Source organism: Aphanomyces invadans, assembly GCF_000520115.1.
Source record: "Aphanomyces invadans strain NJM9701 unplaced genomic scaffold supercont1.4, whole genome shotgun sequence".
Classification (NCBI taxonomy): Eukaryota; Oomycota; class Saprolegniomycetes; order Saprolegniales; family Verrucalvaceae; genus Aphanomyces; species Aphanomyces invadans.
In genome coordinates this window covers 883,018-908,981 of record NW_008580149.1, presented here as the reverse complement: position 1 = coordinate 908,981, position 25,964 = coordinate 883,018, and the positions used below count along the sequence as shown (strand labels likewise).

The 25,964-nt window shown below is 56.6% G+C and overlaps 10 protein-coding genes across 20 annotated transcripts; 5 read left to right on the top strand and 5 right to left on the bottom strand.

Moving 5' to 3' along the window:
- Positions 1-599: 599 nt before the first annotated feature.
- H310_02777 (hypothetical protein) lies at positions 600-5,646 on the bottom strand. 9 transcript variants are annotated; one of them, XM_008866406.1, is made up of 18 exons: positions 4,643-5,646; positions 4,275-4,435; positions 4,097-4,220; positions 3,877-3,963; positions 3,776-3,823; positions 3,553-3,702; positions 3,387-3,485; positions 3,250-3,303; positions 3,109-3,197; positions 3,013-3,055; positions 2,804-2,965; positions 2,476-2,751; positions 2,335-2,405; positions 2,031-2,212; positions 1,930-1,965; positions 1,599-1,868; positions 1,429-1,559; positions 600-1,345 (listed from the first exon to the last, which is right to left on the bottom strand). In XM_008866406.1, exons 1-18 carry the CDS (start codon positions 5,627-5,629, stop codon positions 1,049-1,051), a joined length of 3,267 nt encoding a protein of 1,088 aa, XP_008864628.1. In that variant the 5' UTR covers positions 5,630-5,646; the 3' UTR covers positions 600-1,048. The 9 variants fall into 9 exon arrangements, with proteins under 9 accessions (XP_008864628.1, XP_008864630.1, XP_008864631.1 ...); XM_008866408.1 differs by having other exon boundaries at positions 4,020-4,220; positions 4,275-5,646; XM_008866409.1 differs by having other exon boundaries at positions 2,476-2,965.
- A 6-nt stretch (positions 5,647-5,652) lies between these two features.
- On the bottom strand, positions 5,653-7,823 carry H310_02776 (hypothetical protein). Of its 3 annotated transcripts, XM_008866403.1 has the most exons (5): positions 7,762-7,823; positions 7,641-7,695; positions 7,515-7,593; positions 6,423-7,463; positions 5,653-6,372 (listed from the first exon to the last, which is right to left on the bottom strand). In XM_008866403.1, exons 1-5 carry the CDS (start codon positions 7,773-7,775, stop codon positions 5,720-5,722), a joined length of 1,842 nt encoding a protein of 613 aa, XP_008864625.1. In that variant the 5' UTR covers positions 7,776-7,823; the 3' UTR covers positions 5,653-5,719. The 3 variants fall into 3 exon arrangements, with proteins under 3 accessions (XP_008864625.1, XP_008864624.1, XP_008864626.1); XM_008866402.1 differs by having other exon boundaries at positions 7,641-7,823; XM_008866404.1 differs by having other exon boundaries at positions 7,515-7,695.
- Positions 7,824-7,899: 76 nt separating this feature from the next.
- On the top strand, positions 7,900-9,955 carry H310_02775 (hypothetical protein; the record flags this gene model as incomplete). The annotated part of the gene is made up of 5 exons (XM_008866401.1): positions 7,900-8,579; positions 8,631-8,730; positions 8,782-8,888; positions 8,934-9,210; positions 9,273-9,955. The coding sequence occupies 5 exons, from the start codon at positions 7,900-7,902 to the stop codon at positions 9,822-9,824; spliced, it is 1,716 nt and encodes a 571-aa protein (XP_008864623.1). The 3' UTR covers positions 9,825-9,955.
- Positions 9,956-10,932: 977 nt separating this feature from the next.
- On the top strand, positions 10,933-13,905 carry H310_02774 (AGC protein kinase). Its single transcript, XM_008866400.1, has 2 exons — positions 10,933-12,992; positions 13,035-13,905. The coding sequence occupies exons 1-2, from the start codon at positions 11,004-11,006 to the stop codon at positions 13,776-13,778; spliced, it is 2,733 nt and encodes a 910-aa protein (XP_008864622.1). The 5' UTR covers positions 10,933-11,003; the 3' UTR covers positions 13,779-13,905.
- On the bottom strand, positions 10,933-18,263 carry H310_02773 (hypothetical protein). The gene is made up of 10 exons (XM_008866399.1): positions 17,315-18,263; positions 16,725-17,197; positions 16,568-16,664; positions 16,229-16,435; positions 16,082-16,180; positions 15,732-16,034; positions 15,420-15,680; positions 15,312-15,371; positions 14,209-15,256; positions 10,933-14,161 (listed from the first exon to the last, which is right to left on the bottom strand). The coding sequence occupies exons 1-10, from the start codon at positions 18,212-18,214 to the stop codon at positions 14,010-14,012; spliced, it is 3,600 nt and encodes a 1,199-aa protein (XP_008864621.1). The 5' UTR covers positions 18,215-18,263; the 3' UTR covers positions 10,933-14,009.
- Positions 18,264-18,446: 183 nt separating this feature from the next.
- Positions 18,447-19,363, top strand: H310_02772 (hypothetical protein). Its single transcript, XM_008866398.1, has one exon. The coding sequence runs from the start codon at positions 18,591-18,593 to the stop codon at positions 19,287-19,289; it is 699 nt and encodes a 232-aa protein (XP_008864620.1). The 5' UTR covers positions 18,447-18,590; the 3' UTR covers positions 19,290-19,363.
- Positions 19,364-19,719: 356 nt separating this feature from the next.
- H310_02771 (hypothetical protein) lies at positions 19,720-20,987 on the bottom strand (the record flags this gene model as incomplete). Its single annotated transcript, XM_008866397.1, has 3 exons — positions 19,720-20,269; positions 20,323-20,579; positions 20,626-20,987. Coding segments are annotated over 3 exons (1,118 nt in total), but the record flags the coding sequence as incomplete, so codon positions are not given.
- A 399-nt stretch (positions 20,988-21,386) lies between these two features.
- H310_02770 (hypothetical protein) lies at positions 21,387-23,120 on the top strand. The gene is made up of 2 exons (XM_008866396.1): positions 21,387-21,683; positions 21,733-23,120. The coding sequence occupies exons 1-2, from the start codon at positions 21,428-21,430 to the stop codon at positions 22,839-22,841; spliced, it is 1,365 nt and encodes a 454-aa protein (XP_008864618.1). The 5' UTR covers positions 21,387-21,427; the 3' UTR covers positions 22,842-23,120.
- On the bottom strand, positions 22,976-24,389 carry H310_02769 (hypothetical protein). Its single transcript, XM_008866395.1, has 2 exons — positions 23,512-24,389; positions 22,976-23,456 (listed from the first exon to the last, which is right to left on the bottom strand). The coding sequence occupies exons 1-2, from the start codon at positions 24,110-24,112 to the stop codon at positions 23,086-23,088; spliced, it is 972 nt and encodes a 323-aa protein (XP_008864617.1). The 5' UTR covers positions 24,113-24,389; the 3' UTR covers positions 22,976-23,085.
- Positions 24,390-24,991: 602 nt separating this feature from the next.
- H310_02768 (hypothetical protein) lies at positions 24,992-25,558 on the top strand. Its single transcript, XM_008866394.1, has 2 exons — positions 24,992-25,296; positions 25,348-25,558. Exons 1-2 carry the CDS (start codon positions 25,035-25,037, stop codon positions 25,407-25,409), a joined length of 324 nt encoding a protein of 107 aa, XP_008864616.1. The 5' UTR covers positions 24,992-25,034; the 3' UTR covers positions 25,410-25,558.
- Positions 25,559-25,964: the final 406 nt, after the last annotated feature.

Here is a 25,964-nt window from a genome sequence, read left to right as displayed (position 1 = left end):
ATTATGACGTGGCCTTAAGGCTCCACGTGTGGATCAAAATATTTCACGCCGATATGACTCAACATGGAGCTCCTCCATTTGGCGTCGAATTTGGGACGAGCCACGTGTTTTGGTGGCCATCCCGTCGCGGCTCGTTCTGGACTGCCCAAGCAAAAAAGAACTCCGACTATACACACCACGCATTCTCCCTCGACAGTTTGAAACTCGCCATCATGTCGTCATGCGTTTGATTCCCTCAGACGTCAACAGTGTGTCCTGTCCACTGGAATACATTGCTCCTGTTGTGTGGCTGTCCATCGTTTTGAATCTGGGCCACTTTGAGACTGAAACGATCGCCCAACAACGCGTGAGGAGAGTGCCGAGGGATTTGTGTTTGCCCACCTCAATTGTTGGGTAGCAATAGCCATCAGTGCTCGGTGTTGTGTGTGTCTGCATCCTCTACGTGTTGTCCAAGCCCCCAGCCTGTGCTGGATCAAGGCAGTTGTGTCGCCGGGTTCAGAACCCATCCCGGATTCCAGTTGCTCTATCGTTCATTGCAACTCCTCCATTTGCTCTGTTGGTCCACGTCCCTCTGTCGCGACCTACCAGGCCGCTATAATCCGTCGAATACATCAGTTTCTCATTTGAGTCGCGCCCCCAAGCAAGGTTGTCCCTTGCCCAAGGTCGTGGACTTCAGCAGTGGTTGCCGGACGCTGCGCGAGCCGGAACACATCCATCACCACCTGGTTGCGACAGACCTGCCGACACACGGTGCAGCCCGTAATAACGTACTACGTCGGGGGTAGCAACACTGCTTTGAACAAGGAACATTTCGTTGGTAGCTCATGCATCGCGCGGATACATCAGGACGGTACTCCGCTGAGCTGCAAAATCCCCCCACAGTTGCAATCGATCGCGACGTCAACGGATTCATTCGGGCGATGCGACGTTTCGTGTGGCACAGGGATGCCAAAAGACTCGTTTGGTGCTTCAACGTTCGCTTGCTGTTAGGCGTTGGTCGGATGCATGGTGCCGTGTGAAGATGTTGGATGGGCTGTCGACGTCGTGGTTAGTTGTCTTTCTTTGGGCTCTTGGGCGCGAGGCTAACACGGACTTTTTCGGTGGCGGTCAAGGTGCCCCCTTGCTTGGACGACGGCGCTTTGGCTGGCTTGGGGACGCTCGTCGCTGCATTCGGGCCATTCGTTATCGAGGTGTTGGCTTTGGCCTGGCCCAGCGCCACGTTGCGGCATCGCTGGGCAAAATTTAACGAGCACAACGATTCCCACGCATTCCACTGCACTGGGCTCACGTTGACGAACATGAGCACCTTGGAGTTGCCGCTGAGCGATTCTTGCAACAAAAATGTCTACGCCGGGTCATGTCTCTGCGACCCCATGCATAACAAGTCCACACGACATGCACTCGCCACAAAACGAAAAGCCATCGTACAAGTTTGGAATTTCGATACGGCACGTGCTTGCTGTGGCCTCCGAGCGACGCAATGACGTCGCCCAAGGCAGACAACGATCGATTGATGTGCTGCGCTTCCTTGAGCCGCTGGCCGCTCGCGGCGGTCTTGCCTAATGCGACTTGTCAATTGTCCATGGAGACTCACGTACTGATGCGTTCGGAGCCGGCAAGGTCGATTAAGTGCAGCTTGGACAACGATTTGCGACCGTCGAGCTTGTGTGACGACGTGATCGTGATGGATACCACCAAGTGGGACCGACTGCTGTGTTCATTCACGTCGTGCGAACCGACGCTGCGGTGCGAGTGCCCGAGTTTCATGAGGTCGTCAACGTCCGATGCCGAGTACACTTCGACTTCCATCAAATTCTCAACGTACGCGCCTTGCTTGCCCATGCGAACTTCAAGGGGCTTGCGTTCACCTGGGCCTCCGATGATAAATATATTTCTACGTGGTAACCTGTCTTGCGAGGTGTGTCGTACCCGTTGGCGAGTCGTCCAAGAGGTCCACGATGGTTTCTATACCTCCGAGATCAATCGTGTGGCCACGATGCGCCGCCCTAACGCACGATGCAAACCCGTACCGTTGTACACTTCGAGGATGCTCAATTTCATGTCGCATTCGACGTTTCCCGACCGCACGCGCTCGTCCCGCACGCGAAACAGTTCGTCCATCGCTCGGAAATTCACGCCTCGGTCCGTCGCGGGACCTTCCATCGTATGCGTTTTCCCAGACCCTGTTTGGCCGTACGCAAAGATGCACACACTACGCAAAAAAAAGTTTCGTCATGTCGTCGTCCGGCAACGATAAATCGCAACTCCAACGCATGCATGCCGTGGTCGTTTCCACGAGGGGAATGAAATGCACAATCGACACGCCCGACTTACTTGAATCCGTCCATCGCACTCACGACCAACGCTTTGGTTTGCTCGAACACGTCCGCCTGACCGGTCGTTGGCTACACCCGCCGATCAACAGGTCGTCAGCGACGATTCTCGTGGACGAATTCACGACGACGCAGCCACTACCTGAAAGACATAATCGAATTCGAACGTGTGCTTTTGGCCTTCGGCGACCGTCAGGTCCAACACGTGCGGGTCGTTGGGCCGGAACGTAACGACTTGAGCCGAGTCGGCGCTCGTGACCTCGACATTCGACACGGGTCGAATGCGGCAAAACACACGAATGTTGCCGGCCATTTCCATCACTCGGTTGTGCAATTGTCGCCGTGCCTTCATTTCCTGGGCATACAACTGGGCCAGCTGATCCTTTTCTTCGACCGCCGCGCGCACCGCCGCGTGCATCTATAACATGGAATCGCATGCATCCACGGTCAACGGGGGTGCGATTGCGCACCTTGGCCGTCGCTTCGGCGATCCCAGCTTGCTTGGCTTGGTCCATCTGCGCTTGAACAGAGGTCTTCAACGCGTCCAGCTCGGCCTGCAGCGATGCGATCTGCTTCACGTTGGCTGTTTCACTGGCTTCCAGTTGCTTGATCCGACGGGTGCTTTGAGCCGCCTACGCACACTCGGTCGTGTCGCGTTGTGCCGAGAAGGTCTTTAAACCTCACGCTGGACCGCTTGCAACTGCGTCGCCGAGTCGGCCAAGCTAGACATAATTTATTTTTCTCTTGCATGCGCGACGACAACATGCAACAGTACGCCGCCGATTGGGTCAATCTATCGGCTTCCAACGCCCGCACAGTCGCGAGGAGCGCGTTTTCGCTCGTTTGTAGCGCTTTCAATTGCTTCTATGGATGGAGCCAACGACGTTGACAGGTCGTCGGCGGCGCTTGGACGTACATCATGCTCTCGTGTGAGCTCGTCGATTTCTTGGGCATGGCGCATGCCCATCGCCTAGAAGGAACCACCGACATGTAGTTGAGACGACCGTTAGGTGGTTGGGCGCAAGAAAATGCATCTCGCGCACGGGCACGCACGTGTTTCACGCGTTCCAACTCGTGGGCATGGTTGTCGCTTATCGTTTGGATCTCCGACGCGAGTTTCGCTTTGCTTTGCGCGAGTTCGTTTTGATAGGTCTGCACCGCGGGGTTGTGAGCGAGCACCGTCACGATGCCACGAGGGTGGCGCGAGAGAAGCGCAGACCTCGACATCTCCCTGCGCCACGTGACGATCCAATTCGTGCTTTCGATTCGCATCGTTCACTTGAATCATCAACGCTTGATGCTGTTCTTCGAGCGACTTGAACTTTTGCTCCCACTGAAATCGGAGCTTGGTTTCTTTTTTCAATTGTTTCTGTCGGCACTCGCCGATGAGACCGCGCGCGCGCGCCGACTGTGAGCAACGGAGGGTGACGCGCGAGATGTACCTGAACCTCGTCGACCGCAGCGCTTGTCTCGGCATCGTGCAGCCTCATCTACCACACATGTCAATGCGATCGCCAAGCGTTGGTGAGTTGGAGCATCGCACCGTGAGCGTCTTGACCTCCTGGCGCAACGCCAAGTTGTCCTGCGCTTCTTTCGCCTTGGCAATCTCGACTTCGCCTTGGGCTAGGACCTACGATAAAAAGCATCGTCATGCGCCGTCCACGATGGGTCACGACAAAGCAGAACCATGCAAGTCTCTATCGAGACGACCGCAGAGAGAGAGAGAGAGGGCTTTTTCCCTTGGACGTAGCGTCGATACGAACCAGTTGCTGGCGACTTTGCTTGAGCGCGTCCTCCAACTCGATGACGTGTTGTGCACTTGTGTGCTTGTCGCGCATTGCTGTGGCCAGTTCGTCTTGGACGGCTTTCAACGCTTCGTTGGCCGATCTGCCCGACGACACGTGTCAGGACAGCTCAAAGGCCGAGAACGGAGAGTCGTACGCGACTTCTTTCACGTGGGCCTCCAACTGCCCCGTGATGTCGTACAGCGACTTTTGCAACGCATCGACGACGTCTTGATGTTGTTGCTGGAGCTCCAATTTTGTCTTGCACTCGTTCAGTTGGGCGTACAAGGACTCGACGAGTGCCCGATGGCCGTCGTCCTGACACACACACGTCAGTTGATCTCTCGCGCACAAGCTTGCCGACACAAACGTGGCGCCACATTCCGTCGTTCACCACATGCCATGGACGAGCTCAAAGTCTCCCATCGAGTACACACGTCTTGGCGAATTCTGCATTGCATGACATATTGTCCACACGTTCCGCACGTTTGGCACAAAGTACATTTGAGACGGTGTCCATCCTACCGGCATGTCGTCGAGGGCAGCACCGCCGCGGCGGGTAGTTGTCACTTGGATGTCGCTGCCATTGTCATCGTCATCGCGAGGACTGTACGGAATATCCTCGCCTGTGCATTCATGCGCTTCGTCGTCGTACTCGCTCTCCACATCTTCGAGTTTGCCGTGAGAACTTGAGTGAGGACGACGGCGACGTGATGGGGCCGACGACTGGGACCATGCCTCGTACTGTCCTTGGTTGTAGCCATCGTGGGGGTCGGTCGGTGTATCGATGTGGTACGAACCGCTAGAACCAGAACGTGCCCATGCGTCGTCGAGATGGAGCCCGGCGCCATGGTGCTGGTGAGTGTTCAACGCCTGCCGCTGTACGAATTGATACTTCAGCCGAGAAACGTCAATCGGCTCTCCCGCCAACTTCATGCGCATAACTTCTTGGTACAATGCCATGTAATCTTGATCGGACGGATGCTCCCATCGACTCTCGCCCGTGTGATCGTTATAGTAATACGGCACGCCTTCCTTCGTCATAATCTGGTGCCATCCCGTCGGCATTGGAGCGACCAAGGACTCTCGCGCAATCCATAGCATGTCGTTATCTCGTTGTGGATCCATGCCGAGGTACTTTGCGTGCTCTTTCACGCCCTCCATAAACAAGTTCGGATCGACCCCCTCCAATGGGGCCAAGTGCTCGTCGTACTGCGCCTGCGCGATGCCGAAGCTGGTCTTCTGGTGGGTCACTGGCGAGCCTCCATACGACGACGGGCTGCGCGCGGTCGGAGGTGTCATGTGTCCGCCATCAAACGCAAGACCCAGTAAACTCATCCCTGCTTCTTGTGCCCGTCGTTGGTCGCTCTCCCGTCGCGACGTCACCGAGCCCATGGGAGATGTTGATGCGTATAACGGGTTCGAGTGGTTGGTTGGACTCATCGAGTCGGCCCGACGAAGTGGGCTTCCCGGCGAAATGGCCGCGGCAACTCCGCGGGGGGTGCGCTGCATCCGATTTGAACTGGGACAAATTTCACCTCGAAACGCAACTTTCGTTATCCGAACGTCGTAGTTCATTATCCGGATAATCCCGCTCATTCTTCAATTCCCGTCGGCCCGGAAAGAGCTACCACCTGCTCGCTCGACAGCAATGCGGATTTCACCATCCACGTCCAGGTTGGACGTCATATCACAGATCAATCGCTGCTTGGACGTGCCCACTATGTGTCCGATTGCGTTCTCTGACCCGTTTGGTATGACCTTGAACACCATGATCATCTCGATCTCCACGACTGTCTTCCCGTCAATGAGCTGGATTTCAACGTCGACTGGCGCAGCGTCACTCATTTCCGGGCAAATGCAAAAGTGAGGCGACTGCAGCAAACAATGCACAGCGTCCAACACGTCGCCTCCACCATGCGTACGGGAACTCAGAATGAGGAGCTGCCGCGCAAACGCCATCGCGTCCATTTCGCTTGTCTTGGTGTGGCGCGACGTGTGCTGAAGCAATTCAATCGCGAGCTCCGACAACATGTCTTCAAAGCACGAGCTTGCATGGAGGTGGCCGTTGATACGCAATACGTCCCGCTGAATGTCCTTGACTGCTTGTGAAAAATTGCTGCACTTCATTCGCCGCAATCGACTTGACGCGTCCTGGGACTCGACGTGCACGTGCAACCATTTCAGTGGAACACATATTTTCAATGGGGACGGAGCACAAGGTAATGTACCCTCGTTTTGCAAGGGCAACTCGCCTGGCCACATCAACATCACGCCTAATCCTTTCCATCGTATTTCCTCTTACCCAGTCGCAATATGTCCAAGTACTCGGTGGCCGACGCTGCCGCAAGCTTCGTCTGCAAGCGAACCAAGTGTTGTTGGGCCTGTGATCCAATGGCGCGCACCCACGCCACGGTTTCTGCAGCCGTCGAGACATCGAGAACTTGACGCAGCGTCCCGCCTTGGTCGAAAAGGGCGAACGTGTGCCTGTCGCACTGCGGGGCACCGGGGCGAGCACTCCATCCGCTCACGTGGAGTTCCGTGTGCGGCGCGTAGTCTTTTTGGATTCGCTTGCCCATCGCATCGTCGTCGTCCTGGGTCAGTGGGCTCAACTTTTGCCTTCGCTCGTTGGACAGAGCAAACATGTACTTTTTCGCGTACTCCGGCGACGCAAAGAATGACATTTTCGAGTCCCACAACACGGCCCAGCATCGCTGTTTGGTGCGCCAGAGTGCACCCCACTTGCCGCAATCGACGTAGCCCTGCATGATGACATCGATTCCGCGGTGGAGGAACACTGGTCGCCGGTCCGTGCTCCGAATGAGTTTGAGCACTGCTGCTGCAGTGTCTGAGGCCTGGTTGCTGCGCAAGCGCAAGTACAGCGAGCGCAGGCTTTGCTGTAGTACCAACGCATTTTCTGTGAGCTGCAACGCCGCTTGGAGCACCAAATCATGTTGAGAGATGCGCGTGTTGTGTTCAATTTCCATGGGGCTAATGTTGAGCATAGACGGTCCACCGGCAGAAGACTCGATGCGAGTGACATGAGCCCGTCGCCACCTGTCTCGGTCGTTGTTGTACCCGTTGTCTTCATCGTATTCATCAGGAAGAGCAGGACCATGAAAATGGCCCGATGGCGACGACGGAACCGCCGAGGTCGGATGTTGGTCAAGGTCGTGAAGAAGGGAGGAATCGGGGAACAGGTCCAACGACGGTGCCGACGCAGAGTCGGGAGTGCCATTGAACTCCAAGCACACTGTCGTGGGGACTTGCGTCAAGGTGTCCACGCGTGCCGTGACGATGTCATCTGGGACAAGCACAGCGCTGACTGTTTCGCCTCCGTCCAGTGCTACGAGGATGCCTCACACCACACCCACAACGAGCGACGACGTCAGCTTACATGCACCGCTTCGAACATGCTTCAGATAAACTTTGCCCATCCCTTCAAACTCTGACACGTGCTCAAACACAACGTTGAGCTGGACACGTCCTCTTGTGAGCACTAGCTGCCCCACCCAACGCGTACCTTTTGCGACGGGAGGCACTGGAACCGATACACAGCATCGTTCGACAAGAGCAACCTGCACGTAGCATGCACGGTTTTCATCCAGCGTGTCTTCATCTCGCTCAAGCACGCTACCACGTACCGGAACGAGATCATGCCGTGATACAGCGCCGCGGCGGAGGGTGACTTTTGGCCCGACTCTGGTGGATCTTCTGAATCCGGATACTCTATCACAGAGAGGGCCCTGTTAAGTGCGTCGTACTTTCACGGATGTATCTCCATGGTCGTCCAGTTGAAAATGGCGTTTTCGTTTGGAGGGAACACCACTGGCGCGGCGTCCACTGCGACTCCGGCGTTCAACTTTGGCGCGTCGGCACCTGCGGCCTCGACAACGACGGGATTCGGATTTGGAACGTCCAACACTGCCGCCACCGCTCCAACCACGTCCACGGGGTTTTCCTTCGGGGGTGCACCTGCAACCACAACGCCTTCCACCACCACAACTCCAGGATTTAGCTTTGGCAGCGCGACCCAACCTGCCGCCACCACGACATCTACGACCCCTAAGTTCAGTTTTGGGGGTAGTGGCACAACTCCTGGAGCTGCAACCTTCGGGTTCGGATCAACTACAAGCCAAACACCTGCAACCACCGGGTTTGGGTCAACAACCGCCTCCGCGTCCTCCGGATTTAGCTTTGGCGGCACGACTACAGGGCAATCCAGTGGGCTCGGTGGGTTTGGGACCTCGAACAACACGCAGTCGACTGGTTTGTTTGGAAAACCCGCGACGACAAGTGGATTTGGCAGCTTTGGCGCGACGTCGAGCGTGTTTGGTTCGTCCACGGGAACGTCTGGGTTTGGCGCAACAGCCCCTGCACAACCCCAAGCGCCCGCCGTGTCGCTAGATATGCGCTACGACGCTCTGCCCGCTGACGTCCAAAAGCAGATCAAGGACTTTGAGTACGTCCGTCCGTTCGTTGCGTGCATCGCTCATCTCTCCACGATGTGTAGCCAATTCCTAAAGGATCAATCTCGCGAGGAAGCGTCGATCCAGTCCGTGTCGGCACAACCGCTAGCAGACCTGCAAGACGCTACAACACAACTCGAACAAGTACGTTGTTCAGTCGTCGTTCCGTCGGCATGACGATGGTGGTGGCTCCAGGTGGCCCTCGTCATGCGAAATATTCAAGCGCGCCAAGCTAAAGACATTCAAACGCTGAAATGTGATGTAAAAGACGTCGTGTCGAAAGCGGAAGCCGCCGACCAAATGTAAGGTCCACCCCGTTGCCGTTGTTACACGTTGCCTGGATGTAGTCACATTTACCTGACATCCGACACGGGCATCCAGCGCCAGGACGAAATGCCGTCAGGGTACTATTGGCACCTCGTGCGCAACTTTGAGCAGCGCATGCAAACACTCAAGTCCCAAATCAACGACGTCCACATGCAATTGCAAGGGCTGCAACAGGCTCGCCACGGCGCCGCCGCGCAGCAGCACCACCCAACCCCACAACTGCTCCAGCAAATCTTGCAATCGCAGAACGACGCGTTTATGAAGATTGCCGCCCATGTCGCGACCACCCACGAACAAGTAAGGAAGGACGCTGCAACGCCTTGAGTCTTGCGGAATGGATGAAGCGTTCATGTGTCCAGGCAGAGATCCTCCGCGAGAAGTACTTGGCCACCCTCGAACAGTCGAAACAGCAACTAGACGGCAAAGTCCGCAACCCATTTGACGCCGCAGACCGAATTCAAGCGGAAGAAGAGCGTCGCATTGTGGATCGCATTCGTTTGAGTGCAGCGCAGGTCACGTTCCCCGCCGCTTCGCCGGGATCAACTGCAACGACGGGAGGGACTCCTGCTTCGTCGTCGCTGTTTTCGTTTAGCACACCAGCCGCCACGACGACGACGCCGTCTGCCTTTGGCGCTCCGGCAACGACGACCACCAGTGCGTTCAGTACCCCAGCCACGAGCGCCGCCTTTGGTGCTCCATCGACCAGTGCGTTTGGTGCCCCGGCTGTCACTACCGGAACCGGTGCCCCCAGTGCGTTTGGTGGGTTTGCCCAACCCCCGACATTGACCAAGTCGGTGAGCTTTGCCGGCCTTGCTGCTCCAGATGCCACTGGGGGCGTTGGCATGCCCGCAGCCAACGCGCTCAACCCAAAATCCGTCCGGCGAAAGGCAAGCTCGAGCAAGAAGCGATAGGCGTTCGAAACACACTACTGTGACGTTTCAAAACAACCAACCAGCCATTTATCCTGTGCCGAGAAAACACCTTCAGGCGCATTAATTTGACCGATATTCTCGACATTGAACATGGGTAAACTTGGTTCAAGTTGTACGATGCGGAATTCGTCCAATCAAATATGACCCCAATGGCGGTGGTGCGATATTCTCTCTACCGTTGAACCAACTTGCCAGGTTGACTTGGTTTTTGTATCTAGGGGGATCTCGTCCGAATAATAAACGGATCCCGGTCGCGGGCTGCATGGAGTTGTGGCGGCACGTTCGGCCAAAGTCGTGGATGTGCATTACACTCACTGCATGGACGCAAAGGAGAGGGCCGGGGGTGTGGGTGGCGATTCCACGGGCTGCGGAAGACGTGTGTCGGGGCGCCAACGTCCCTGGTCGTGACCGCCTCGATAATGTGTCACTTTTATGCACGTTTGACTTGTTCTGGCGATTTTGATACTTTTGGAACGACGTTTTCTGGTCGGAAAATGTTTTTTTGTGTGTACTCTTTGCCGTCCTGGTGTCGACCGACAGAAAGGCGTCGTCGTCATCCTGGCCATTGTCCCCGGCGTGCCCCTCCGATGATGCCCACCAGTCTGTGCAATATGTCGATGCATCCGATGCTCTGGTTCAGTGCTGTTGCACGGTGGTTTGCATCCCAAGCGTCTGCAGCCACTCCTCCGTCGTTCGTCCAACTTGCGGCGTTTCGCATATCACACACTGCGCCACGTCGATGTGAATTGAAAACTTCAAACATTCGTCAGGCTGGGCGGCAAAGAACCCACAGCGAAATCCACGGAAACCAACCGACATGTCTTGTCCATCCCTTCTCCATCCCTTTGCGTGTCTGCTGAGCGGGGCCCGCGGAACGCCGCGAACCTGTGCTCGTCGCCAGCCAAGGGCACTGGGTTCGACGACGAATAATAACTTCAAGCGCTGGCAACGGGCCAGTCGTTCAGGGAATATATTTTTATGGCAGCGTTTCCATCTTCTCTTGATGTTTGTATGTAATATTTAATACATTTCCCGTTGGGCTATTTTTGCATTGGTAATCTGCCGTATCCGGATCAGACGAGGGACCTGCCTCTATCGCGACACTACCAAACCATCCTTCGTGCTGGCCGTTGACCGTCCCGACAACTCGTCGTTGCCATGCACAATGCTGGAGGCCCTCGGGCGAATATGCTGAGCAACACGGACCTGTACCACATGAAGCGCATGAGCGAGACGCGGGGGTCGTTCACTAACCGCAAGAGCCATGTCAGCACGTCCAGCATGCGCGGCAGCACGACGTCCCACAACCCCCACCCGCCGTCGGAACAAGGCGACTTGCCACCGCCCCCCGACTCGCTCCCACTTCGCAGCGGCTCGACAAGCCACTCGTCGTCGACTGGCTCGTGGAAAGACTCGGATATTTTTTTGTTCCAGGAAATGCCCATGGGCGGCCTCAAGCTCGACTACGCGCCGCCCCCAAAGTCATACTCGGGCGACAGCAGCATCGACTCGGCCAAAATGCAAGATATTGTTCGCCGTATCCATCGCGAGATGATCTCGGAACTCGGCATGATTGAAGCCAACGTGCCGTTCGACGGCGATGAAGCCAAATTTGCCGACCACCCGTGCCAGTGCAAGACCGCCACCATCTTCCACACGGCCGACTATGACGTGGCCTCCCGACTCATTGTGATCGTGCCGTACCGCGAGGCCGGCATCTGGAGTCGAAGCATCTGCATGAACAGCGCGTCCGCGGACGAAGACGCCGGCAACATGCTCAACTACCTCCGCAAGGCGATTATGGAAGGGTATGGCGTCCTGATCATGAACCCCGCCGCGCAGGCGTGCCACTCCAAGGTCCACGTCGGCACCGTGTGGGACCACTTTGTCAAGCCGTACGAGTCGGAGCTGTTTGTGATTGCGTACTCGCGCGGGTGCCAGAACGTGATGCAGCTGTTGAACCACGACAATGGCCATGGCGGAATGCAGGACCGGCTGCGCGCGCTGTGCTTTATCGAACCGAGTCATTACGTAAGCGACAAGGACACGTACTTTGCGCGCCGCATGCTCAGTCGCCGCGCTGTCGCGTGGCTCTTGTCGATCGATGTCCCGCCCGGGCAAAAGATTGTGTCGACGGAAAAGCGCCACGGGTGCATTTGCATCTCGGCCGGCGCGATTCCGTCCAGTGTACAGGGAAGCTCCGGCGGGTGGGCGCTCCGTGCCGTCATGACGTCGGTGTTTGGTGTGTTTGCCGCGCGCGTCGGTCAAGCGAGCGGCACAACCAAGCTGACGTCGCTGGACAAGAGCAAGACCGGCGGGTGTGGGCTCTGCCATCGAAAGATGGGCCTCCTCACGCGCAAGAACCAGTGTGCGTGGTGTGAAGTCAAGTACTGCGCCATGTGCTGCGAAGACAAGAACGTCCCGACGTTCAACCTGTGGGGCGTGTGCAAGCTGTGCCAAGTCCTACCGTGCCTCATCGATCCGCGCAAGAAGGGCGGCATCAAGGTCCCGACAACGACCAAGGCGTTCACGAACGACATGGACTTGATTGACCGGTGCTCGATCTTTATCCAACCCGACAAGATTGACGATTTGTGTTTGTCCGATTTTGAAATCGTCAAATTCATCGGGCGCGGCGCGTGTGGCCGCGTCAAGCTCGTGCGGAAAAAGCACGGCGCGGACGAAGGCTCGTTTTACGCGATGAAATCGATCAAGAAGCGCTTGGTTGTGGCGCGTGGTCTGGTCGAAGCCACCAACGCGGAGCGCCGCATCCTCGACCGCATCAAGCACCCGTTCATTGCGACCCTCTGCTACGCGTTCCAGAACGACGCCAAGCTGTACTTGCTCTCCAACTATTACCCGGGCGGCAACCTCCTCGACCAAATGCGCCTCGTCCGCAACTTCACGGAAGACCGCGCCCGGTTGTACGCGGCCGAGGTCGCGCTCGCCCTCGGCCACTTGCACGCGAACGACATCATTTACCGCGACCTCAAGCTCGAGAACGTCCTGTGCGACTCGGAAGGCCACATTGCGTTGACCGACTTTGGCATGTCCAAGGAAAACATCAAGGCGACAGACCGCACGTCCACGTTTGTTGGGACGTACCAGATGATGGCGCCCGATATCTTAACCAACAAACCGTACACGGTGAGTCGTCGCGAGTGTGTTTGGTGGCTCATGTCGAAGTAGCGCGCGATTGACTGGTGGGCGCTCGGCGTGATGGTGTTTGAAATGATTGATGGCCGGACGCCGTTCAACGCCAAGACGAACCAGCTCATCAAGGACAAGATCCTAACGTTTGACGTGCCATTCTCGGACCGGTTTTCGAAACACTCGAAAGCGTTTGTGCAGGGCTTGCTCCAAAAGAAGCCGGAACACCGCCTCGGGTGCGGTCCCGACGGCGTCGACGAGATCAAGCGCCATCCGTGGTTTGCCTCGATCGACTGGGCCCAAGTCGAAGCGCGCCAGGCCACGTTTAGCCCGGACCAGGCCACCCTCATGAAGTCGTACGCCAAAGAGTACGCGACCGTCGACGTGTTTGACACGTACATGCATGCCAACGAAATTGCGTGCGACACACCGACGTCCGTGCGCGGGTCGACGGCCGGCAACGATCTCTTTCAAGACTTTGACTACAACCACCTGACACGACTGAGCGCGTCGTCGTCGTCGGACAGCGATCGACACGCGATGGCCGGTGGCGACCCCGACTTTGACATCCAACTGCTGCGCCCGGACGTGTCCCCCAAACATCGCGACGACGGCGCCGTCGATGATGAGAACGGGTCGAACCACTCGTCCAGCACGATCGTCGCAACGTCGTCAGAGGACGACCTGAACAGCCCCGTGCATTTGACCACAGTCCACCACGCCCCAGCCACCACCACGACGACGACGTTGTTCCCGGTAGATTGCAACGTCACCATGCTGTAATGGACGACGGGTGGGTCGCACCATCCCCCGATTGTCGCGTCTGTCGTAGCTTGTAACTTTGCGTGTAATTCCGTTTGTGCCATCGTCACGTGGGTACTAGGTCGACGGGACGCCGTCTCACAGTGCGGGAGTCGCGTACATGTCGACGACGTACAAACGACTTTTGGTTCGTTGCAGCCTCCATTACCAGTCCATGCTCGTACGACGCAGAGCACTCCAGCCACGACGACATCATGGCGCCGACGTCGTCGGCTTGAGCCATGTTTGCTCGCCCGTGTCGAGGTTTTCGTAGTACACGTGATCGCCATGCGCAATGGCCATCCACCCACGAGGTAGCGACGGATCGTCCACATACACTGCATCGCCAGCCTCGGCTGGACCTCCTACGCACGAAAAATCACACGGCGCTTGTCACGGACCAACAACGTACCGTCGGCGCCTTGACAGGGTTCATCGTCGGTGGCTCCGTCGATCAGAGTCGAGTCGTACCCATCTGCGCGATCGGTCGAGTGGCGCCACGTTGATGCGTCGACCGATGGCATGTCTTGAGACGTCCAGTCGTCGACGGGTGGCGGGAGGGCTTCGTAGCTCTGGTCCGCGCCACCATCGACCACGACGTGCGCAGCGACAGGAGATGGATTGCTGTCGACGACATAGAAGTCTCCTGCCGTGACTTCTCTCACGCCTTCGTCGCTTGGAACCATCGAGGGGTTCGATGTCACCTCGTGGGGGTCGCATGCCATCAGCGGTGGTGGATCGGTGCTGTCATCCTGCTTGCCTTCGGATGGATCTGGAAGCGCTGGGCCCGCCGTGATGTCCCATGTCACGCTGTGCTCGTCTGTCGGTGGTGGTGCGTCGCTCGTGGTGCTCTCCACGGGACAAGTCGAGGCAGTCAACGACATGCGACGGCGGCGCGAGTCGACCATCCCCGAGCTCTCGTACTCTGCGGTGCCACGTGATGTCGCTTGCGGGACGTGTTCTTCTTCAGGTTGTTGCTGTGGCATGGACGCCGCCCCGGGCATTTCGCAGTGGATAGACTCCGCCGAGACGGTCAGCGAGGTCGACGTGTGGCCGAGCTCCACACCTTCCCCATCATCATCTGATGTGCCCAACGAAGGCGATGGCAACGACTTGGTTGGATGCGGCGGCGTTGCTGCAACCGAGTTGTCTGTTAAAGTCGACGCCGCGCGGCGGGCGGTCCTTGGCGTATTCGATGGCGACGACTCCCCTTGTATCTGTGCGCTAGACTGTTCCATGGGTGCCAGTGGTGCGTCCCCATGAGGTCCTGGCGCCGACGGGGATGGTTGCGCGGACGTTCGTGCCGTTTGGTGTGGTGGTGTGGTGGGGGATTTTTGTGCCCACGTCATAAACTGCTTCACCTGGTCTTCGCTGATCGCGGTCATTTCGGACGGTCGCCGATGCGACTTGGACTCGTCGGCCAAACTTTGTTCGAGCGATCCCATGCGCGCCAGCTTGATCTACATCGCACGACCGAATTTCATTCCCATCTCGTCGAGCGAACGACGTGTGTACCTCGTCCGGGCACTTGGCGAACATTTCGTGGGCCATGACGTCGTGTAAGATGCCGGCAATCTGTCGCGTCTCCCGATGAGCCAGCCAAGCAACTGGCGCAGGACGTACCGAGTGCGCAAAGAGAGAAATGAGGTGCAATTTGAGTGCATCGTTGGCCGCTTGTGTCTCGAGCATTTCGACCTTGGGGCCCTTGAATGTCGTCGTGACGACGGTGCGGCCGACTTGAAGCACTCCGAGGGGCTTGCCCCACAGCGACAAGATCGGGACGATGTACAGACCATGCGCGGGGTTGGGGAGGTCGATCGCACAGTTGTATTTGGCATGGGTCAGCGGGTCGGGGATTGTGAGTCCATGGGGATGGAAAATCGCCTAGTACATTCCGTCGCAGTTGAACGATGGATTCACGGGCGGTCGGTATACCAAGCCACACAGCCCCGACGACAGCTTGTAGTATTGCCGACAAAATTTCGTGTCGCAGGTTGAATCGAGCGTCTTGCCAAGGCACCACATGCGTGCTCTTGTGTCGTCGTCGGTGGGGTTCTCGATGAGGAACATTTTGAACTTGGTGACGCCAAGGATTTGGTGGAAGTGGCGCTCCGTGGCCAGAACAAACCGAATCAAGCTGACGTTGTCGAGATGCGGCATGGACTCTTGGGCCAGGCGCCGAGGCATCTCGTGCAAGCGAAGAAGTTTTGTGTGGGACGCTTCGAGAAGGACCTCCAACTAACGAGAACACATCCCGTTGGCGCGCGTCGACGTCGCATCTCTACCTTGAATTGCTCGAGAACGATCCCTGCCTGAATGCCAAATAGGCCCAGTACAATCAAATCGTGGGCTGAAAACCCTCGTCCATGCACGGAATTGCATGCCTACGCGCGAGTGGAATTCCACGATGAGCCGTCGGTGCACCGGCATACCCGCAATGCTGCCACGGGTCGGTCGTGGTTGTGGTCAAATATCGGGACGCAGATCACGTCTCGGGTCGTGATGCCCGTCAAGTTGTCCTGCGGGCTGTAGAACCTCGGGTCGTCGTATGCGTTGGCAATGTTGCAGGGGGTGCCCGACGCCAGGACATGGCTCGCGATCCCTTTGTCGACCGGCACTTCAACATGCGACTCGCCCAACTATGCGCCACATATCCCGTCGTGAGCAATCGATGCACCGCCGACACTTCAAGTAGGCAGGACGATCGTGGCGCAGTCGCGGTTTCTTTGGTTGGACAAAACACCATGGTGCGCGCCGGCGCTTCCACGTACATTCGTACATCGGCAGACGAGTTTTCTCGGATTCGACACTTGGACGTAGACCGCGGCGTGGTCGCACTGCAGGACGGTGCAAACTTTCTTCATCAAGCTAGGGCAACAACGACCGCATCGTGACGGAGGCGTTGGTCATTTCGACGATGGCACGTACTCTTGGAGGACGACGCCAATGTCGACGGATGTGTTGATGCTGTGGCAACTGTGCAGCCACCGCTTCATCGTTGACGACAAGTGGATCGCGTTGGAAATGCTAAACTGTGAATCGACTTTGTGCAGGATGCGTAGAATGTTCGGGTCGATGTACTGCTCCAAGATGGAGCGGATGTTGGCATGCGGGTCGTCGCTGTCGTTGACGGTCGTGGGTGTACTACTTGCGGCAGAAGGCGCCAAGCCAGCAAGGACCGGTGCTTGCGACGCATTTTTGCCTTGGACCGTCGTGGCGGTACTCGTCGCTCCGTCGACCCCATGTGCTCTGGACAGCCCTGCATGAACGTGTGCGTCGTTGGTCGATTGCTGCGTCATTTGCATGTGCTCGATCGACTCGAGCTCCATTTTGATCGCCTTGAGCTTCTTTTCAGAATTGACGAGACTTCGTTTGTCCTCCATGTGTTGAGTCTCCAGCACCTACCCAAGGCAACCGTGCCATAAATTGCTCCATGAATTCCCTCTCACCGCCAACGAGTTCGCTGGGGGCCATTTCAAGCACTCGACATGCACGGACGCTCAACTACACGTCGGTACCTTAATGCGGCGTTGGTAGTCTTGGTTTTCCTTGGATATGGTGTTGAGTACGGACTTGACGTTTGCCGCGTTGGTGGGGGTGGTATCTGGCGTTGTCGACACTGTCATCATTTTGTTTAATGTTTCGTTGACAGCGAGGAAGCGCGCCGACAGCTTCGCAAAGGCCTTTTTCTGCTGCATCGACATCTTTCGCTCGTCGTCGAGTTGCTGGTTCAGTTGCGTCACAAGCGCCTTGAGCGAGTGGGTTTCTGCCGTCAACACGTCGTTGGCGACGCGCTCCTTGTGGACTTGTTTGGTCAAGTCGAGCATGGATCGCTCCATCTCCATTTGTTTCGCCCGGTACGACGACACGACCCGTTCGTAGTCGGCTTTTACTTTTTCCAGCGGCATGGGGAGATACGACGTCGCGTGGAATGGTGTAGTGGAGGACGCGGAACATGGGCTGCAAATGGACGGCGCAGATTCATCAGTCCGGGATAATGGCGCCAGCTGAGCGCTTCCTTTGGAAGAAGACAACATCGGTTTGGTCATGTTGCGCTTCTTGGTCGAGCTGAAGGCCAGGGAATTTGGCGCGCTTTGGAGGGGGAGTTGTGGAGTCGACCCGCATCGATTCATTGTGGTCAGTACGTAGGAGTCAGGAGTCTTGTTGTTGGACGACGAGGGCAATCCTCCAAATGCAGTGGTACTTCGACTGGACGACGAGGATGGGTACATCGAGCTGCTTCTGCCTTCCGACGGCATGTTGCTGGGCGAAAGCCCGTCACGACACGACGAATTCGCTGCATCCGTGTCCTTCTCCGCCGACGACGGGGACGATGGGACCTGGACAAGCAACGCATTCTTCTTCTTCTTTGTCGTTCCAGACCGAACGATGAAGAACGAGTCCTTGGACGTCTCCATGGAAGGAGCAGGCGGCGGTGGCGCCTTTCGGTGCCGCGCTCTATTTTTATCGGTCCGATTTGATTGGTCGAAAATCGGGGCGTTTCGTTGCACTCAATTCGAACGGCCGACCGAGCGCGCAGTGCCCAGTACAAGCGTTGCTACGGGTTGGATTTTAATCTATTTCATACAGAACAGAAGTGAAATTATAGAATCGCGATTCTAATGGGCCGTTCGATTGCGATTTGGCCTCCATTACACTGGGGCTTGAACCGACCATCTCGACGGATCTGGGTGAGGAGCTGCCACACCACTCGGCAGACGGCATCGTTCCGCAGCGGGACAGCGACATCTCACATCATCGTCTTGCGTACTACCCGCTCGCACAGCCCGGACAATGGGCCATTCATGGAGCAAACAGCAACCAGACGACTACTACCTTGGCCACAACGGAGGTGCTGCGTACGGCCTGGGCCATCTCACAGGCATCCTCAGCCACGACCGCAGGACAGACGTAGTGTACTCGGACGTCGATGACGCTCCACACACGGTTACGATCGGGTCCCGCGCAGGTCTGCCCATCCTCGTGCTCGACTCGGACAACGGCAGCAAAAAGAACAAACCGGTCGATCTCCCAAGGCGTCTTGGCATTGTCGTCCGAACGAGTGGTAGTCGCTTGACCAAGTCCGCGACAGTCGTCGTCACGGATTTCCTCCGCATCGTGGACGGGACGAAGGTCGTGCCCAGGAACAAAACATGGGGCACTGACCCACGCAACTGGCAGGGCGTGAAGGGCCCGGCGGAAGCGAGTGGTGGCATCCGTATCGGCGATACCATTCACGCGATCAATGGCTCGCGGCTCGTGAACAAATCCAAGCGACAAGTGATCAAGATGCTCGGTGAATGCTGTGCCAGCACCCGGCAACAACAACGTAGCTCGGTGGTCGTGACCTTTCGCCACGGCGACATCATCCCGGCGGTCCCGTGGGAAACGGAGCAGTGTGTGGATCCGCCCGAAGGCGAGTTCGTCGAGACCGATCACGAATGGGGCTGCCTCGCGCCGCTGCAAATGAAGGACGGGTCCGTCTCGATTTAGCCCCCGCTGCCATGATAGTGTTAGATGTCCAGTATAAAATCCACCGACGAGCAATTCAATAGTTTTTTCAACGAGTCCGTTGACCGACGGCTTCGGGCCATCCGTCGACTTCACGTCACGGCCGTGCCGATGCGCGCCATCTCACTGTACTTAGGCCAAGGCCACCCGGCATTACGTACATCTTTCACGGGTGCGACATTTCAAACGCCGTTCGTGGACGTGCATCGTTCCACGTCATAATGGCATGTTGTGCCAGCTAGGAATGACAACGTATGAGATGTCCGATGCTGTCGACGACGCATTGCGACTGTGCTGAATCGACCCCCCCCCCCGCTTCTTGCTGAGGCGAGACCATAGCCCGTCGGCAGCCAGGTGAGCCTGCCTAGGCCAATGCATCGTAGCGCATCCATGGGCTACCATGACGCATGCGGACGCGTGAAGGGGTGGATGTCTATATTGGTGGATGCTTTATGTGTCATGCTCAAGCATCAAGGTGCAAGTGCTGTTTGATCATGTCGAATGTGCCGAACGTGATGCCGACCATTGGAATCACCTTGAGAAGTTCGGGAGTGAGACCGCGGTAGAACCCCCAGATGCCTTGCTGCAGGTACAGTTCCCTCGTGATGCCCCACGCGGTGGCCGTCGCTTCCGCCGCGGTCGACGTCGTCGTCACATGGAGCCCTGAGATTTGCATGCGCCGGCGGACGACATCCACGGGAAACGTGACAATCGACGACGAAATGCCCGACACGGCGCCGCACGTAAGTGTGTCCACCGCCGTCAGCGGCGGCGGCGACGAGTTGCCTGTCGTCGGATCTTCTCGGAAAGCTTGAACCGCATCCTTCAACGACTCAAAGACGGTGAAGTTGATGGCCATGTTCGGGACGGTCACGAGCAGCGTTGCCGACAGGCCACGGTAGAGGCCGCGTGTACCTTCCTCGGCGCGGATGCGATGAAATGCATGTGAAATGCCGCGATACCTTGGAAAGGTATCTCGTTAGCCAACGACGTGTCCGCATGCACCCGAACGCACCGAATGTTGTTGTCGAGCTGTGTGATCAACCGCGTGCGGATGAGGTCGATGGGGTAGCATACTGTCGTCGATGTCGCTGCGGCCAACGCGCCCGACACGAACCGCGTCAGCATCGGCGATGTGTTCTCGGTTTGTGCTTCGAAAAAGTCCTTCATGGCTTCGTACGTGAAGAAGTTGACGGCCGAGTACGGGAAGCGATGGACCACGCTTGCACCATTCCCTTTCCACAAGGCGAACACACCTTCACGTCGCACTACCTAGGAAAGGTATAAGACGCCAGGGTGCAAGATGGTCACGATGTACCTTCATGAAGGCTTGGTAGAGCGACCCGGAAAATTTGTCCTTGTGTGTGGGAGTCACCATGCTGTGCACTTGGTACAAGATGGTCAGGCGGCTCAATGGAGCCGTAAACGTCTTGCCAATGCTTCCGGCGACACCACCAGCCAACAGCACGGACGCCTGTTTCGTCACTTGGTAGTGCAGGGATGTGATGTCAACGTCGGTGGTTTCTGTGCACACATCGCCAACGTCACCAAAGGAAACGGCGCCTGTGGTGCTGCGGCGTATGGTGACAGGCCGCTTCTCGCCAGTGGCGACCGCAGCGTCGTGCGGTGCCTCGGGGTCCACCGGCATCTCGCCGTCAAGTTGTGGTAACCTACGCATCCTGTATCAATCAATATTTTGTCTCTATTCATTATAACAGGATATGTCGTGCACCCATACTTCAACTCGTTATCCGGATGGTGTCGCATCTGTGAACTTGTGGTGATCCGATGGCATGGACATCATGACGGCGCAGTGTTCCAAGTGGCGCACAACCTCATCAGGTCCATACACTTGCAAAAGAGCTCCTTTTCGCGTGTCACGTTGAGTATCTCAGTATGCAGTACCCTGAAGCCCTCAGCGCCACGGTTGTCCACGTGAATTCCGGATAATCTACCCAGTCTCCCAACAAGGAGTTGAAATTATATTTCATTATTCATTATTGATTCTTGATATACTTAGTAATTAATTATGGTTTGTAGAAAATATAATGAAAACTTTAAAACGTGACCTCGGGAAGTGCCGTATTCAAACGGTTGACATTTGACAAGGTGACCACGCCATGAGCAAGGCGCCGGCAAAGAGGACAGCGGCGGCGACTGAGCGAGGGCCGGAGTGGAGGTACTTTGGTTCCCCAGAATTTGAAGAAGATGATGCCGCTTCCTTGGCTGTGAATGGCGGTGCCTTGGCCAAGCCTACTAAGAAAATCCCTCGCGTGCGGTGCATGTACTGCCATGACAAGATCTCGGCGCGATCGAACTCGTTGCGACGGCATCTTCGTGAATGCACCAAATGCACAGACGAAGCCCGGCAATACTGTGTGTTTGATCACTTGCGACTGCACACCCACTCACGTTTTCCATGCAGGTGTCAAGATCGATAAGATGAACTGTCCCGTCGAGACGTCGCTGCCACCCACTGCACGCTTTGATGATGAACACATGAAAAACGATACGTCAGCTCAGCTGCTGCTCCTCCAAGACAAGTCAAACCAATCTCATCAAGGACGATGTGATCCCACCGTGCACGACCACCTTGATGCCGCCGATGCGCCGACCAGCAAGGCCACCCAACGCCGTCTCAAGAATCGCCTTGCCTGTCGAGCGAATCGCAAACGCAAAAAAGCTATTCGGGAGACGCTCAAGATGCAAGTCAAACAGTTGAGCCGGTCAAACTCGTGGCTGCACCAAGAAATCAATGCGTTGCTCGGGTTTTCTTTGGTCACGAGCAGCATCGCAACAACATCTCCACCCCGTTCATCCCCTCGAGCAGCATCGCACCATCCCCACCCAACTTACGATCCGTTGGCAGAGTCCACACACATGCAAGACAATCAACTGAACGTGCAGCACGTTGTTGCGTCGGACTACCGGACCGATGCCGCAGCGATGGTCGATGCACCTGCCCCTTCATCGTCATCATGGCAAAGGAAAGACAGCGCTGCGATTCCCATTCATCCATCCGTGTCCCAGCAACGCGCAGCGTGCTTGCAAGAAACCGCGGCGTCCTACTTTCGATGGTTTGTGGGGCTGTCAGACGCCCCACCGACCGACTCGACGTCTGCCCCGTTTTACTCGCGAGACAATTGCCAAGTCGTCGGCGAACGAGCGACGTTCTGCGATGCGTTTCACGTTGGTCCCCACGTCTCGCTTGAAAGCATTTGGAAGACCAAAGCATACCTGTTTGACGACCTCCACACGATCCAAGATGTTCACGTCGCTGCGGTCGATCCATCCACAAACGTTGTTACAATCACGATCGTCGAAGAAGGCATCCTTCGTGACGTGTGGGCGCTTCGGGCGCTGTTCAACCCGACGTTTGTCGTGACGCTGCAACTGCATTTTGCCAACTCGACGCCAAAGGTCCAGCTCTCGTGGGAGCTAGTGTGTCACTGCGTCGCATCCAACAACGCGATGGGCGGTCGTCCAACTGCTCGCCGCATCGACGTGGCGCTCATCAAGTGCGACCGTTTGTGAACATGTCGGGGATATTTGAATGCAGCAATGTCGGCAGCTCCGTCTTCTTTGCCTCCCGTGTGTCGCTTGGCGACGCATGGACGTCCATGCGCGTCCGTGTGGTCGGATGGAAGCGGAGACTTCGTGAAACAAAGTCGTGTGGACAGCGCCGTGTGGATGTGTTATCGTGTTAACGTATTGAAAAATATGTACCCCACACACGGCGACACGGAATGGCCGTGAGGGTGTGCCTCGGTCGCATTGCTTACTTCCTGAACAACTTGTTGGACAGGTTTTGGACAAACCCGACCTTGGCACCTTTCTCGAGCTTCTTGAGCTGGTCCTTGATGGCTTTTCGATCGAGCGCGGTGAGGAACCCCTTGAGGTCCTGCTTGAGCGTCATCATGGTGGTCTCCTTGACTTCGTCAAACATTTTTTCGACGGGGCACCCGAGGCGCTGCATCACGTTCTTGCGCGTCGCGTTGCTGCACGACACTTCAAACTGACTTCCCGGCATGACAAAGTTGCGGTAGATCGCCCACGCTTTCTTCTTGGTCACGAACACGTCCTTTTCTTTGGCCAGGTCCTCGAAGATGCAGATTTCGCGCACGCACTTGAGGTTCTCCGAGTTGAATTCTAACATGTAGCACGATATGAGATCGACCGTGAGGCGGCCAACGACGGCACGTACTCTTGTTCAGGTACGTGTGGAGCTCGTCAAACAGCACCGAGTCGCCCAGGATCGAGTCGAGAGTGATCTCGACCGTTTCGATCGTCGCGGCTGTCGTCGTCACGTTGGGCGGCGCGACCAACTCGAACGGGTCGTACGCCTCGGTGGCCTCGGATAGCCGCGACACGAGCTCCGAGAACTGCGACGACTTGATGAACCGGTTCATGATGTCCTTTTGCAGCGTCTTCATCGCGTCTTGGATGGCCACGTCGAAGAGCTTGCCTTTGTACTTGGTGATCTTGTCCATCCGCTCGATCGTGACCTGTCGGTCCTCGGACGGCAGACTCACTTCGTTCGGCGAGTTCCGCGACAAAAAGTCTTTCCAGATCGTCGCCGCCATCGCGCCGCACGTCTTGACGTCTTCTTCGTCGTTGAAATCGAGGAGCTCGCACTTGTCCTTGTACCGGTCCACGGCCATGACAAAGTTCAAGTTTTCCGCGCACAAGTTCTTTTGGCAAAAGTCGAGCAAGTACCCGACAGCAATCGGGTTGTTCATCACATCGTCGATCGTGATGTCGCGCTTGGTGATGAGGACGTCGACATTGCCTCCCTTTTTGGCCATCGTGCAGTGCTCTCGCTCTTGTTAAAACGCTGTGGTGGGATCCTGGCTGCGCGAGAGCGACGTGTTGTTGCTGCAAGTCCTAGCGGTGGTGGGCGGCGTCGACTCTGGAAGCACAGACGATGGCACCGTCGCAATCAGACCGTGGCTCGAGCGAGTTCAAGCCAAGCCAGACAGAGAAATGGAGAGGCCGTGCCAACTCGTTGGATCGTTTCGGTTCGGGCAACCTATGAATAGCGTCGAGGGAACCATGCCGGTCCTGTTGGCCGCGTTGCCGCTTAAGATAGTGCCCAATCACAAGAACTTTAATTTTGTACTGATCGCGGCAGTAACATGGTGCTTCGGCCATGTGTAAACGCTTCGGTCTGACCTCTCCATCTTATATCAGCAAGGAAGAGTCTTCGACGTATCCACACAGTTGAATACAATCCCCCGCATGGCCCAGATGCGACTAAGCACACCGGTATCCGCGGTTGCCTCTATTCGCAGCTCATGCTAGTGAAGCGTTTGATCCGTCGACTACGCCAGACGAAGTCTTACAGAAGACTACCGCCTCAACCAAGCCGCGCAAATAGATCACGTGCACCACAGGTAGCATTTGTACAACTTGCGGGTGCGCTCCACGAGCCCTTGTTTCACCGTCGTTGTTCGACCGCGACATCGGTGCATTCGTCTGCGCGTGTGCCCTTTCGCGTTGAGATCGCAAGCCGTCATAACCGGATATCATCCGGATCCCGAGCGGCTGCGCGACTGGCCAGTCGTGGAAGCCGCATCGTGTGCGATGCGATTGGATCGTATATTTTTGACGTGTGCTGCGATTGGCCAAACGAATATATAGATCTTTGTAGTGTATACAAATCTCAAGTATTAACGCACCAGCCCCTTCGTCACCGTCAGTTGACCTCACCTTTATTGACGTGACGCGATGAGCTCTGCCGCCGCCAAGGAACTGCAAGCCGAATACCAAGCGAGCCGCCTGGCGACCAAGGAATGGATCCAAAGCGCTAAGAAGGCCATCGCTGTGCGCAATGCCGCTGGCCCCCCCACCGGCCCTGCCCAGTTCTTCCAGCGTTTTGCTTACAACTACGGCACCCGTCACGTCCACACCAACTCGGTGGCCCCCCTTGTTCACATCCTGCTTATTGTCGGCATGACTGGAATCACCTCTACCTATTTGGGTCGTCACCGTACGTGCTTGACATGATTGGTCGCAGAACTGATGCGAGCTGTTCGTGCAGGTAACAAGCACGCCGCCCAAGCCGCCAAGAAGGGTGACCACCACGACGCCCACCACCACTAAGTAGTTGCCGGACGCGTGATGAACACGCAGGTGTTGCTGGTTGTTCTGACCTTTGGTAGCATAGCAATGTCTGATGTAGAGGAGTTCGAATCGGCGTCGTAATTGATGATACGCCAATACATGCCGATACGTTTCCACATCCCATACAAGTATTATTGACATGGCATACTTCTGCGCTGCCTGAGTATTGATCAAGGGTAGAAGGTGCGGTTTGGTAAGTCTCGACGCCGTGCATGTGAGCAGACTTGCACAGCCCTGCATGAAGGATTCGTACCTAGGACAGGAACGTCAAAGGGACTTCGAGTTGGGCTTGGGCCATTATCGATTCCTGAATTGGCCACAACTCGTTTTCAACGACCAAAACAGGGCTTTCAGCCGAAAACTTGTCGTCGTTTGATGCAACACTGCGCCGCGAAGATGAATGATCCATCTCAGTCCGATTCCATCCCTTTATCAATGGAGTTGCGGTGCCGTGCCAGTTTGTTGAGTTGACCTTGGACGAGGAAGAGTCAAGACATCGTTTGTGTCGAGTCCTGCGCACCGACGGCAGATCAT